Raw genomic sequence first — 12,783 nt, 5'->3', positions numbered from 1 at the left:
TATCTGCATCCGATCCGTAAATACAGTATGTGGATATCCGCAGATTTGCAGTGCTCTAGATATAAAATTTGGATCTGCATCCATGCACGATCCACAGACATGGTTCATGGATATCTGCAGATTCGTGGGGCTCTATATCTAGGCTCCACCCTACCTTCCACTGAAATCAGTGAAGGTGAAATCACTGAAATCACTGAATCACAGTGAAATCACTGAAATCAGTGGAAGGTAGGAAACTAAATACCTCTGTTGATCTTGGCCTCAGATACCATGCTGATGTGGCAATAGAAGAGCCTATACAAAACAGAAGCTGAAAACTAGTACATTTAAAATAAATTAAGTGTAATTACAGGTACTACATTCGTTCAAGACCCATGCCAATTTGTCATCACATCTTTCTATTCTTAAAAGACGTCTCTTCCCCACAGCTGTCTGAAAGGCCTACACAAGCAACAGAGGAAATGAGGTCATGAGCCTACAGATGTTTATGCACATACTTAACTAAGCATGTGACTAACCCCAATGAAAAGTCACTATGCTATACCAGGCAATCATGCTAGTCCTGCCAATTCTACTAGCAGACAAGAATCCGCCTATGGAGATGATAGACGCCTGAAGGCAGTGCTGTATTTCAGGATGGTCACATTGCCTTCTGAGTCTCTGCAAGCTGCATCCCCAATTTAAATATAAAAGGGTTTTCAACCTGCTCCATTTTACACCAGCTGGCTGCAGGTCATAGTCCCCAAGTGAATCAACAACAAAGTGAGAACAGGCATACAAATTTGGTTAGCCAATTATTTCCTTGTGGATGATAAACAGACTTTTGAACAGTGATTCTCAACAGAAGGCCCCTGGGTCACTTGCGGCCCAATCAGCAACCAGATGTGGCCCATGTGACATCCTCAGGGCCATACAGGTAGTATATATATTGTGTGGAGACAGGGCCCATATAACAGAGAGAGAGAGAGCTGCATATCCAGCCCAAAATGGTAACCAAGCTGAGAACCACCACTTTAGAGTATGGCCTGTGAACCCCTGTGTTAAATTTCAGATTAGGGCCATAAGGGCCCCCTGATCTCCGGGCCCCCTGATCTCCCGGCCCCCTACCACAGTCCACAGAATGCCACCCACCGACTCCTGCAGGGGAGGGAATTATTCCCTTCCGCACGGAAGCAAGTACTACTGCTCTTTAGCCCGGCCTACACGAGGCATTTGTGCGGCTGCAGCCACGCCGGCTAAGGAGATGGGTTTTGTTTTTTTTTTGCAACACTGGCCTCTGACCAAAAAGATGCGGCTGCCCCAGCACAGAAGTGTTGTTGTCAGTCCGGTTTATTTCACTGGGGGTAAGGGATACGACCGACACCCAGAACGGCACTTCTTTGCCCACAACACGGTGCATCGCCACCGGCCGGGTTTGCCACTGGCGAACCTTCCCTAGCGCAGCCCTGACCCTGGCAGCTCCGACTGGGCTCGCTACACCGGTTAGGAAGGTCTCCGGCCTCAGGCGAGCCCCCTGCTCTTCTCTGCCCAAGGCCGATCCCCCCCGTCGGGCAGACCCCGGGCCCAGCGTCACCCCCAGGCACGCATCCCCCACGGCTGTGGGGCCGGGACCCCAGCGGGAGGGCACCGCCGCTTTCCCCCCAGGCCTCCCCCGCCGCACAGGCCGGGGACGGGGCCAGTCACCCCGCTGCTGCTGGGGGCTGGGAGCGGCCTGGACCCCCGCCCCCGCCCAAAGGGGAGCAGCGGCCTCCCCCTGCGCGCTCCTGGAGAAGCCGCCGCCCGGCCCGGGCGGACTCACCCGCACGTTGCCCTTGGTTCGCTGCTTGTTCTTCCCCCCCATGGCGGCGGCGGCGGCGGCGGCGCAGCAAGACGCGGCCGGAGACGGACCCGCAGAGAGCCGGCCCAGGCGGGGGCGGCGCTTGCAGGCCGGGGAGCCTCCCCCAGCGCGGAGCAGGGTGGGGACCGTGCCATGGGGGGGGAGGAGTCCCCTGCCCGCACCGCCCCCCCTCACCCCCATAGCCCGTGAGACACCCCCTGCTTTCCCGGCCACAACAACGCCCCCCCATCATCATCATCAACTGGCTTAAAAATCATATGAGTTTTTTTAAACGAATAATAAATGTGAGGTTTTTATGTTCCCTCTGGATTTCATGCCTCGGGTACACTGGGTGCACGTTTTTGCTTTTGTCCTTAATAATGGGACCAGGGATAGAAATATTTTCTTATTTATTGTAAAGAAAGTTGAGATTCTCATGAAATCACTTGATTCCAGGAGCCGGGTCTTGAAGAAAAAACAACACATGCCCCAAGATTTGGTAATATTGCTTTTCACAGATCTAGGATTTCCTTCACCAACATTGCACCTTCCCCAGCTGGCATGCAAGGTCCAGGATGCTGGCTGGTTTCCACTAAGCCAGAGATGGCAGCTTGTCCATGATGCTGCTGTGTGTGGACAGACACAGCAGACTCCCATATCCCTCACACTTCATTAAACTGCATACTTTACAATCGACTATTTGACCTTCAATACCTTTAAGCCTTCATATTTTGGCTTGATCCAAAACCCACTGAAATTAATGAAAGTTATTCAATTTACTTAAATGGCCCAATTATTACACTTTCATTTAAATGGCAACCAGAGAGAAATCTGAAAGTACATACAGTAAAGCTTCCTAAAGAGTCATGACTTAGCCTTTCAGATGATAAATGCATGAAAGTACTTAAAACAGGAGTATGCACAAACATGTACATTTTGATGTACTTGGAATGCTTTTTTTCAAAAACAAGACAGCTTGATATGATGTTCCTTAAAAATAGTTACAAACATCTATATTAGAATGATTGTAGCCGTCAGATAAATGGGAAATGAACATTTTTAGTAATTGCTGCTGTATCTTTGTGATAATTACATTAACACAGTTCCAAACTGAAATATCTTTTTAAATCATAGCTTCTACTAATATTTTTGAAAATACTGTAATTCCCTAGTACACTTTGGATAACTTTACTAATCTTAAGTAAATCCATTCTAGTACAATTAAAGACGAACACTTTAGCAGGGTTTGAAAGAGGAAACAGAATTGTGTTGTGAGCTGAAATCAAATATGCACCACAAAAGCTCTCTCACCACTTTTTGCCTACGTAAGAGATTTGAATGTCAAGATTATTACTGAATTCAGCCGCTAATATATTAATCGCCACCATCCATGACACTCAGTGTGTGCTACTTATTAAATGTACACAACTTTCAAAGTCCTTTACAATGTAGAATACTTGCTTTAAGGAAAATAATAAAGAGTTCAATCTTTTCTTATGAATTCATGTATATAAATTTATTGAAATCTGACATAAAATTATACAGTCTGATCCTGCAAATTCTCTCTCATGTGAGTACTTCTTAATCATAAGATTTCTATTTAAGTCGGTGGGAGTAATTATATAAAAAAGGGTTTGCAAACTGTAAACTTTTGGGGGGGGGGGGTGACATGAATATAAAGGGAAGGGTAAACACCTTTAAATCCCTCCTGGCCAGAGGAAAAACCCTTTCACCTGTAAAAGGTTAAGAAGCTAAGATAACCTCGCTGGCACCTGACCAAAATGACCAATGAGGAAACAAGATACTTTCAAAGCTGGAGGGGGGCGGAAACAAAGGGTTCTCTCTGTCTGTGTGTTGCTTTTGCTGGGACTAGAGCAGGAATGCAGGTCAGATCTCCTGTAAAGAGTTAATAAGCAATCTAGTTAGATATGCATTAGATTCTGTTTTGTTTAAATGGCTGATAAAATAAGTTGTGCTGAAAGGAATGTATATTCCTGTTTTTGTGTCTTTTTGTAACTTAATGTTTTGCCTAAAGGGATTCTCTGTGTTTTGAATCTGATTACCCTGTAAGGTATTTACCATCCTGATTTTACAGGGGTGATTCTTTTACTTTTTCTTTAATTAAAATTCTTCTTTTAAGAACCTGATTGCATTTTCATTGTTCTTAAGATCCAAGTGTTTGGGTCTGTGTTCACCTACGCAAATTGGTGAGGATTTTTATCAAGCCTTCGCCAGGAAAGGGGGTGTAGGGTTTGGGGGGGATTTTGGAGGGAAAGACGTTTCCAAGTGGACTCTTTCCCTGTTATATTTGTTAGACTCTTGGTGGTGGCAGCCATAAGGTAAAATAATTTGTACCTTGGGAAAGTTTAACCTAAGCTGGTAAAAATAAGCTTAAGAGGTTTTTCATGCAGGTCCCCACATCTGTACCCTAGAGTTCAGAGTGGGGGAAGGAACCTTGACAGGGGGCAAGGACCATCTTTTTGTTATGTGTTTGTATGTGGCTAGCTCAATGGGGCACCAATCCTGATCAAAGCTTTTAAACACTACTAAAATAGAAATAATAATAGAATTCAACTAATCAATTATAAACTTGTTAGAGCAACCAGTGTGTCTTACCTGTGGGCCCCACATTGCAAATCTTTTTTTCCTTATGTGAGAAGTCCTTATTCATGTGACTAGTCCCACTGGCGTCAATAAAACTACTTGACGTATGAGTAAGGCTTTGGAGGATCTACCCCTATCTTTATAAAGCACCATGTTCAACTGAAAGTATTATAAGCAGAAAATATTAAAAAAATGTTTTGGAATCAAAACATCTGCTGGTAGTGTTTGTAAACACAATGTTCAATTATGTAAAAGACAACATTTCTTTCCAGAGATGCCTGCTTAAAATAACTGTAATCACTGGAAAATCACACACCCATGTTTGGATCTTTTTTTACTATATTACATAGATATAATCAACTTCTCCAAAGTGAAGTTTTAATCATTCAGATTATAAATAGTATACAGCATCTCTCAAAAAGTTGTCTTTGTAATTAGCATAATTATATATCTTTCCCTTTAAAATATGTTAAAGCATTTGTCATAAATATAAAGGGAAGGGTAAACCCCTTTGAAATCCCTCCTGGCCAGGGGAAAGCTCCTCTCACCTGTAAAGAGTTAAGAAGCTAAAGGTAACCTTGCTGGCACCTGACCAAAATGACCAATGAGGAGACAAGATACTTTCAAAAGCTGGGAGGAGGGAGAGAAACAAAGGGTCTGTGTCTGTCTGTAGTCCTCTTGGCCGGGGATAGACCAGGAATGGAGCCTTAGAACTTTTAGTAAGTAATCTAGCTAGGTATGTGTTAGATTATGATTTCTTTAAATGGCTGAGAAAAGAATTGTGCTGAATAGAATAACTATTTCTGTCTATGTATCTTTTTTGTAACTTAAGGTTTTGCCTAGAGGGGTTCTCTATGTTTTTGAATCTAATTACCCTGTAAGATATCTCCCATCCTGATTTTACAGGGGGGATTTCTTTATTTCTATTTACTTCTATTTTTTATTAAAAGTCGTCTTGTAAAACACTGAATGCTTTTTCATTGTTCTCAGATCCAAGGGTTTGGGTCTGTGGTCACCTATGCAAATTGGTGAGGCTTTTTATCCAACATTTCCCAGGAAAGGGGGGGTGCAAGTGTTGGGAGGATTGTTCATTGTTCTTAAGATCCAAGGGTCTGGGTCTGTAGTCACCTAGGCAAATTGGTGAGGCTTTTTACCAAACCTTGTCCAGGAAGTGGGGTGCAAGGTTTTGGGAAGTATTTTGGGGGGAAGGACGCGTCCAAACAGCTCTTCCCCAGTAACCAGTATTAGTTTGGTGGTGGTAGCAGCCAGTCCAAGGATAACGGGTGTAATATTTTGTACCTTGGGGAAGTTTTGACCTAAGCTGGTAAAGATAAGCTTAGGAGGTTTTTCATGCAGGTCCCCACATCTGTACCCTAGAGTTCAGAGTGGGGGAGGAACCTTGACAGCATTGATGTAGTCATTTTCACGAGCATTATTTAAAAATATTCGTTTTCATGGAAAACTGAATTCATCTTATAAAGCAGAAGTATCCATTTCTCTCCCTGATCAACTATTTCAGAGGGGAAAAGAATAATTTACCCAAGACTGTCACATAATTTTTCAAGTACATAGATTGGATCCTTGCTGATCTAACATCCTTCAACTCCAAAGTACATCTGAAAAACATCAGCACACCCCTTTTCATCTAAAAAATGATACAGCTGCCCCAGATCCATATGCTTTCCTCTGATACCAGGCGCATCAAATACTTTTTCTTCAAAAGATGAGAATTTTCTTTGTTTCTGCATCTCAGCATGTGACCCATCCAGAGAAATATCCTCTCTGTGGCGAATTAAAATTCTCCGCCATGTTAATCTTCTGATTCTGAAAACAATGAGGGAAATATGCATCGATAAAATGTAGCATGTTTTTTTGAAGCAGGTATTATGAAAGAAGGAAAATCGACAAATTTCAATTGTGTAGATATCTGGTATACACATTACAGTTCATTAGCCAATCAGTCAAACATACCTGCAAACATTCCTAGAACCAGAGCATTGTTTCTTTACACCCATATCTGCCAGATGATCAAAGGCACTTAGTCTTATACCTCACAGAGCAGTCAATAAAGTTGGGATTTAAATATAACTGCACACTTCCACCTTGTCTGTGCTAGAAATTTTCTTACCCTTTTTCTTTATTACTAAATGGGCAGAGCTGAACCAGGTCTATGCTACACAAGAATACAAATAATAAAAGCAATATAAAAAATTGGCAAAGAGAACCCCTTGCTGGCTAATTTATGGCCCTGATGTCCATAAGAAGTGGCAGAAGGTGGGAGGTGTAAATGTATTGTGATAAAATATTTACTTTTCATAGACAAGATGTTGATTTTACCAGTACTATGAGTTGCCCATCTTCTGCCAAATGTACAGAACCACAACATAACAAGCACAATATTCTAACTACCAATGTTACTTAAAAACAGAATATAGTACATAAAAAGCAAACCTTGACCAGAATTCTTCACAAGCACTCTGTGGGCCTTCTACACAAACAACACCTGGTTTCCCAGGCATGCTAAACCCCGACAGAGCGAGCTCCTTAGACCAATCAACAATATTCTTTCTTTTATGCTTGTTGTAGATGTGATGACTATAGATCCATAATCTAGTGAAAATGACATCTTCTGACTGCATAGTCCTTAATGTCGTCTCTGAGGAAGATGAAAGCTCCTTATCGACATAAGCAGCTGCATGATCTTTAACCCATTCTCTTGCATTTAATATACAGACCTCACCACTGCAGTTTCTCTTCAAGTATGTTTTTAGATCTGTGTTCAGATTAATCTGCTGTGATCGGCTTAATGATGGTGACCTAAGGAAAAAATATTAACACGTTTTGTTAGCATATCTTTTTCAAAAGGTAGGAAAATCAAAATTTCTAAAAACTCTATTATGTTGTTAGTTTAGAATTGGTGTATAATATTGCTCTACAAAAGCATTTTGTTTGGCTAAAACATTTAAGTTAATATTTCCTAAGAAAATCCCATTTTAGTCTTTAAGGACTAACTGCAGATTTAATATATAGCACTATAGATCTGTAAATTTCAAACAGGGAAAGCCCAGATGAGAATTTATGATGGTCACTGCAGTAGTGTTCTGAGATATACAATGTAACAGAAACAAACAAAAATACTAAAAGAGAAATAATGCAGGTCAGTGAGTAACAATATTCTGCCACACAGAAGGATGAGATTTATTAAACAACCTTTCACTTCTTAGGTTAGAACCGACTGGAAGCATTGTCACGATGGACTATGGCCCAGATCCTCAAAGGTAATTAGGCACCTAACTTCCACTGAAATATCTTTGGGACTCTGAGCCTATGTTCCTTACTTGGGCAATGGTCCTGTAAAATGATCCACACAGGAAGACCACCACTGTGTCCACATGGAGCCACACTAATTTCACTGTACTGGGAGCTAGCACTCCTATGTTCTATTCTCAGCTCTGTCACTCACCTGCTGCATGACCCTGAGCAAGCCACTTCACCACTTTGCACCTCTGTTTCCCTTTCCACCCTTTGTCTGTTTTGTTTATTTAGACTGTGTGCTCTTTGGGGCTGTCTCTTGCTATTATGTTTGTACTGATCTAGTGAATTTTAGCTTTTAGTTCCCTGTCTAGTAATTTCTGACAGTACCTGACAGTAATTTCTGGTAGAACAGCTGGGTAGTTAAACGGTAAAGCACAGAATAAAGAAAGCATTACCTAAAAAGAAAAAAAAAAAAAAAAAGCATTAAAATCTGATCTGAAATGTCTTTTTTTTTTCTTTTCTTTCAAAAATATGGCTACATTACCATAGTGGCATCAGCAACCTCTTGCTTTACATTCAGTGTAAACTGAACTTTTGAAGATGGGATCTCTGAAGTCTTATTATCAATATACTGTTTTAGTTCTGCTACAGCCAGCTGGTCAGTCACAACAAACTCATCTTCATCAGGAAACATACTAGAAAGTAGGTCTAACTCAGAAAGTTGTACTTCAGCTTCTTCCAAGTTAGTCATTTTGGCCATGTTTTAGCTGTTTCCTAAATAAAGAAATTAGGAAAAAATGAAAAGACACAATTCTAATAGATGTAAGCACAAGTGTAAGGCCCAATCGTGCAACTCTTACGTAATATTAATTCATATAATTCCACCAAAATCAATGGGATTGCTCATAAGAGCTGGTCAGCTAAGGGTTTGCAGGATGGGGCCAATATAGAAATGATGGCTGAAATCTTGGCCCTATTTAAATCAATGGGAACACTCACGACATCCCATTGATTTCAATAGGGTCAGGATTTCACCCTGTGTTTCAAACTCAAATGTTTTTAGATTACACAGTGTGATATGTTTTGAATTCCATCATTTGTGTTGTTTTGGTATTTGCAGTGCTGGATAAGGCTGTTGGGGACACTGGGGCATGGCCACTAGGTAACTCGAGGGGATGGAAGACCACGAGTGTCGATGAAGCCCCCTCGCACTAGGCCCAGGTGTCCTTGGCCCCCCCTCCTGCCTGGAGGCACTCGCAGCAGCTCTGCGTACTAGGCCCAAGTGTCCTTGGCCCCCCCGCCTGGAGGCACACACAGCAGTTATACTGAGAATCTGCAACAATCTGTTGCAGAGTCAGACTGCCTGAAACTAAGCAAGGCCAAACAGGGCAGATATGGAAGAACAATGCTGAATAAAGCAGCTTTATGTATAGTTTAACAAATGATACAGAGAACCAGGGAACAGCTGGGAACTGGATTGGCTGGTATATGGATACTTGGGGCAGCTTGCTATTGGATAAGTATGCTGGGAAAAAGGATGTATAAAAGCCTGTGTAATTTCCTGCTCTGTGTACAGGATTTGAGATTCAAATCTCCCTGTACCTTTTTGAAGCTTCAAATAAACTTTTCTGCTTCTCCACCCCGTTGTGATTATTGGGTGTAGCACACCGGGTAACGAACCACCCAAGCTGTTGTTCAGCCTCTTGGCACTGGGTGCCGGCAACAAGGCTATGCTTACAGGTCTGTCCTTCCAACAACATGTGGAGAAACTAGGCATATAGTGCCAATTTAAGCATCAAAGTGCAATTATGGTCAGAAAAGTGATGGTAGAAATGGTACATTCTTGCTCATTGGAACTGCTCACTGTGCATTCAAAGACATATTTACTGTAGTGACAAACTCTTCTACATTTTGCTAATATTAGCCTGCAGAGCCAATATAGACGTGGGAAACTGTGATGAATTTTACTAAGCCTTACATCTCAACCAAATGGTTAACTAAATTCTAATTAGAGAAATTTTTACAAGTGATGATACATGAGCCAAAAGAATCTCTCTGGCCCTTCAGACCCCACAGTGGGGTTTCCAGCACTGACAGTTGTTACAATAAGCACTCCTATCCTTAGGGGAGGACCCATTCTAGAAAGAGGAACAAATTACATTTTTTAATTTCAAAACACACAAAGTCTAAAAAGTAGAGCTAGTCTATGCTAAATCCACAGCAAATTTCCCACTAATAATAGAGATTTGCACAAAGATCAAGGTTTGAGTATGGTACTAATAACTTTTTAGGCCTCTGTCCTGCAAATACACACGCAAAGGCTTAACTTTGTGCACTCTTGAGTAGTCCTGTTGACTTCAGGGGCACTACCAACAGTGTGTAAAGTTAAGCATGTCCATAAGATTTTTGTAGGGCCTGAGCCTGAGTAAACAAGTGTTGAATCAGCAGTGTTAGCTGTGTCAGTCCCCGGCTATTAAAGAGACAAGGTGGGCAAGATCATATCTTTTATCGGCCCAAACGTCTGTTGGTGAAAGAAACAAGCTTTCTGAGCGACACAGAGCTCTGCTTCAGGTCTGGTAAAGGTTTCAGAGTCGCGGCCGTGTTAGTCTGTATCCGCAAAAAGAAAAGGAGGACTTGTGGCACCTTAGAGACTAACCAATTTATTTGAGCATAAGCGTTGGTGAGCTACAGCTCCTTTCATCGGATACGCCCAGCCTCACACAAGGGGGAACCGATTGCTGAGCATAAGTCGTCGGAGCGTCTTGCAGGTGCCAATGGGCCACGCTCCCGCGAATGGTCCCTTCGCTTTAGCAAGACGCTCTCACAACTCCGCTTGCTGAGCCGCCGGTCCCACCGCGCGTGGAGCGGCCAGGGGCTGCCGGGCGCCCCTGCCCCAGACCGGAAGAAGGGGCCGGTGTAAGCTCAGCTCCCACCGACCGCAGCCGCGGGCCCAGGGAGAGGCGTTACCTCCCCGCACCGCTGCGGGGGCCTGGGCGCAGGCGCTTTGGCCGGCGGGGGGGGGGGACGGGGGACGACACAGGGGCAGAAACGGTTCCCCTGAATGATTTGAAAATCTGAGCTTTAAATCACCACGCTGGGCCCGGGATCGGCCCGGCCCGGCCCGGCCCCGCTTGGGCAGCTCGCAGCGCTACAGCGCCCCACGCAGCCGCTCCCTGCCCAGCACGGGCCCGCAACTCACCGCCCCGGCCGTGGGCTGGGAGGGAACACAGCCACTGCGCCATCGCGCCTGCGCTGCGACTCTTGCCCTTCCTGATTCGCGGTCTCTCGCCGACCGACCGACCGACCTCAACTCCCCTCCAGTTTCCCACTATGCAACGCACCGGAAGTGATAAAGAGCCGTTGCCTCTCGTCCTGGGCCAAGTCACGCTCACAGCTCAGCTGCTGGAAGAGGGCGGAAGCCGTAAAACTACGCCGAGCCGGAAATAGGTGCCGTAAAACATCGCGCTTCACGACACTGGCAGGTGAGGGGCTTAGGCTCAGCGAGTTTCCCTGGATTCCACCACGTTATTTACCCTCCCTTATTCCCCCCCACCTGTCTCCGAGTCACTTACTCTCCTAGCCTGAGGCGCCTCGTGTCCGCTCCCGGCCCAGCTCTTGCGCGGCTGGGACGGGGCTGTGGGGCTTTCCCACTGGTTCTGGTGCCCGTCCGTAACGCGTCGGAGGCGGGCTCAGGAGAGGCTGACTAGCCAATCGGAGCCAGCGGGCTGCCCCCCAGTTGCCGGGCGAGCTAGGGTGCGCGGCACTCCAGGCTTGGGTTAGTGTGAGAGGAGGGGCCGGCTGCCGTGGCTGCCTCGCTGGGGGCAGCAGCTGGAAGACTCGGTGCTCGTCGCTCCACGTGGGCGGGTAAGCAGCCCTGTGCGCCCGCTCCCTGGGGCGGGGCGGGGCGGGGAAGGGGGGCAGCTGCAGCAGCAGCCTTATCCCGGGGCCCTTGGGGCTGGGAGCTGGAATGGCAGGGGGCGCTGGAACAATTTGAATAGTGGGGGTGCTGAGGGCCATTGAACCAAACTGTGAACCCTGTATATGAGGGAAACCACGTCAAGCCAGGGGGTGCAGCAGCTCCAGCACCTATGGCAGCGAGGTCTCCTTGTGCTGAGAGCGCGCCTGGGGGAGGCTCAGGGTCCCTGGGCAGATGTGGACCAAATAACACGTGTTGTGCTGTGTGACGCTCACTCTGCATGGAGGGGGGAGGGGGGGTGTAGCCCAAGGGGCTACATCTCCTGTGGCGGCATGGCGGTGGTGGTGGGAGAAGTGGCTCGAGATAGAGAGGTTGCATACCTGGTACGGTGGGCACCACTGACGCTGGACATCTGCCACTTGCTGGTACCCAAGTCTGCGTAGGGTAGAAATGCAGTACTTTGGTTTAGCTAAAGGTTGACAATTGCAACTTTATTTTTGAGTGTGCAACTAATTCCTTTTCCAGATCTATAATTTATTTAGTCTGAACTTTCAGTGTGTTAAATTTGCCACACCCTCTAAAGTGCTACTTTATATTTCACATACATGAATGTAGTATATCTTTACATTCGTTACCTCCTGGGTAAACTTGTCCTTTTAAGAATGTGGTGGGAATTCGTTTTTGTGTCAAAGGTCGGATATCTGACCTTTCTTTGGGGGATCCCCTCTGAATTCAGCTACTCTTGTCCTTTTTCTGTTTATATACGTCCAACCATACATACAGTACCTGATTTTTGTTGTTGTTATTTAAGACAAGCATAAATGCAGAGTTTGCTTAAGGCTCTGTCATGAAGTTAGAGACTGATGCCTCTCTAGGTCCTTTTCTAAGGGTATACTCAAACAGTTGTTCCAAATTGCATTATTTACTAGATAGTTGTATGAATACAAAAACTGAAATCTCCCAGAATTGAAGAGACATTGATGCCAGAAGAAATCTGAATCTCCAGTATATTGTCAAATGCTGTTAGAATAACAATTTATTTAATGTTGCTGAGCAAGTCATTTAAAAAAAAGAAGGCATTTCCAATAAATCAAAAGTAGAGAGTTCATTAAATAAGTAACTTCAGTATTTAAATGTGATAAAGCTGCTAATATGACAGTTGCCTCCTAAAACTTTTGTGGCCTAAAACATT

General features: G+C 44.6%; 3 protein-coding genes across 7 annotated transcripts in view; 1 reads left to right on the top strand and 2 right to left on the bottom strand.

The window, feature by feature from the left end:
* LTN1 (listerin E3 ubiquitin protein ligase 1) overlaps positions 1 to 1,932 on the bottom strand; it is a 46,470-nt gene extending 44,538 nt beyond the window's left edge. For both annotated transcript variants that reach the window (XR_012161199.2, XM_073362945.2), the window contains exon 1: positions 1,799 to 1,932. Coding sequence is in view for 1 of the 2 variants with exons in the window: in XM_073362945.2 (XP_073219046.1) it covers positions 1,799 to 1,840 (42 nt within the window). In the remaining variant the exon portion in view is untranslated. The remainder of the gene's footprint in view (positions 1 to 1,798) is intronic.
* Positions 1,933 to 2,209: 277 nt separating this feature from the next.
* RWDD2B (RWD domain containing 2B) lies at positions 2,210 to 11,215 on the bottom strand. Of its 2 annotated transcripts, none has more exons than XM_073362930.2 (5): positions 11,017 to 11,215; positions 8,220 to 8,449; positions 8,063 to 8,130; positions 6,872 to 7,237; positions 2,210 to 6,244 (listed from the first exon to the last, which is right to left on the bottom strand). In XM_073362930.2, the coding sequence occupies exons 2-5, from the start codon at positions 8,433 to 8,435 to the stop codon at positions 6,010 to 6,012; spliced, it is 885 nt and encodes a 294-aa protein (XP_073219031.1). In that variant the 5' UTR covers positions 8,436 to 8,449; positions 11,017 to 11,215; the 3' UTR covers positions 2,210 to 6,009. The 2 variants fall into 2 exon arrangements, with proteins under 2 accessions (XP_073219031.1, XP_073219023.1); XM_073362922.2 differs by lacking the exon at positions 11,017 to 11,215 and adding an exon at positions 10,875 to 11,008.
* Positions 10,465 to 12,783, top strand: part of USP16 (ubiquitin specific peptidase 16) — a 23,830-nt gene continuing 21,511 nt past the window's right edge. Inside the window, exon 1 of one of the 3 annotated variants that reach the window (XM_073362901.2) lies at positions 10,465 to 11,157. The gene's annotated coding sequence lies outside the window, so the exon portion shown is untranslated. Of the gene's footprint in view, positions 11,158 to 11,372; positions 11,540 to 12,783 lie in introns of those variants that run through there. The other 2 variants (XR_013636459.1, XM_073362891.2) reach the window with 2 other exon arrangements.

The sequence above is a fragment of the Lepidochelys kempii genome, chromosome 1, assembly GCF_965140285.1.
Source record: "Lepidochelys kempii isolate rLepKem1 chromosome 1, rLepKem1.hap1, whole genome shotgun sequence".
NCBI classification, from domain to species: Eukaryota; Metazoa; Chordata; order Testudines; family Cheloniidae; genus Lepidochelys; species Lepidochelys kempii.
The sequence above is the reverse complement of the archived record's forward strand: the minus strand, read 5'-3'. Positions and strand labels throughout refer to the sequence as shown.

Bases quoted from the DNA above. Each gene is read 5' to 3' on its own strand.
- RWDD2B (XM_073362930.2), bottom strand. From the start codon at position 8,435: ATGGCCAAAATGACTAACTTGGAAGAAGCTGAAGTACAACTTTCTGAG. The intron at 8,131-8,219 runs GTAATGTAGCCA...TTTTCTTTTTAG, and splicing joins AGGTTGCTGATGCCACTATG to GTAATGCTTTCTTTATTCTG. The intron at 7,238-8,062 runs GTACTGTCAGAA...TTTTTTCCTTAG, and splicing joins CTACCAGAAATTACTGTCAG to GTCACCATCATTAAGCCGAT.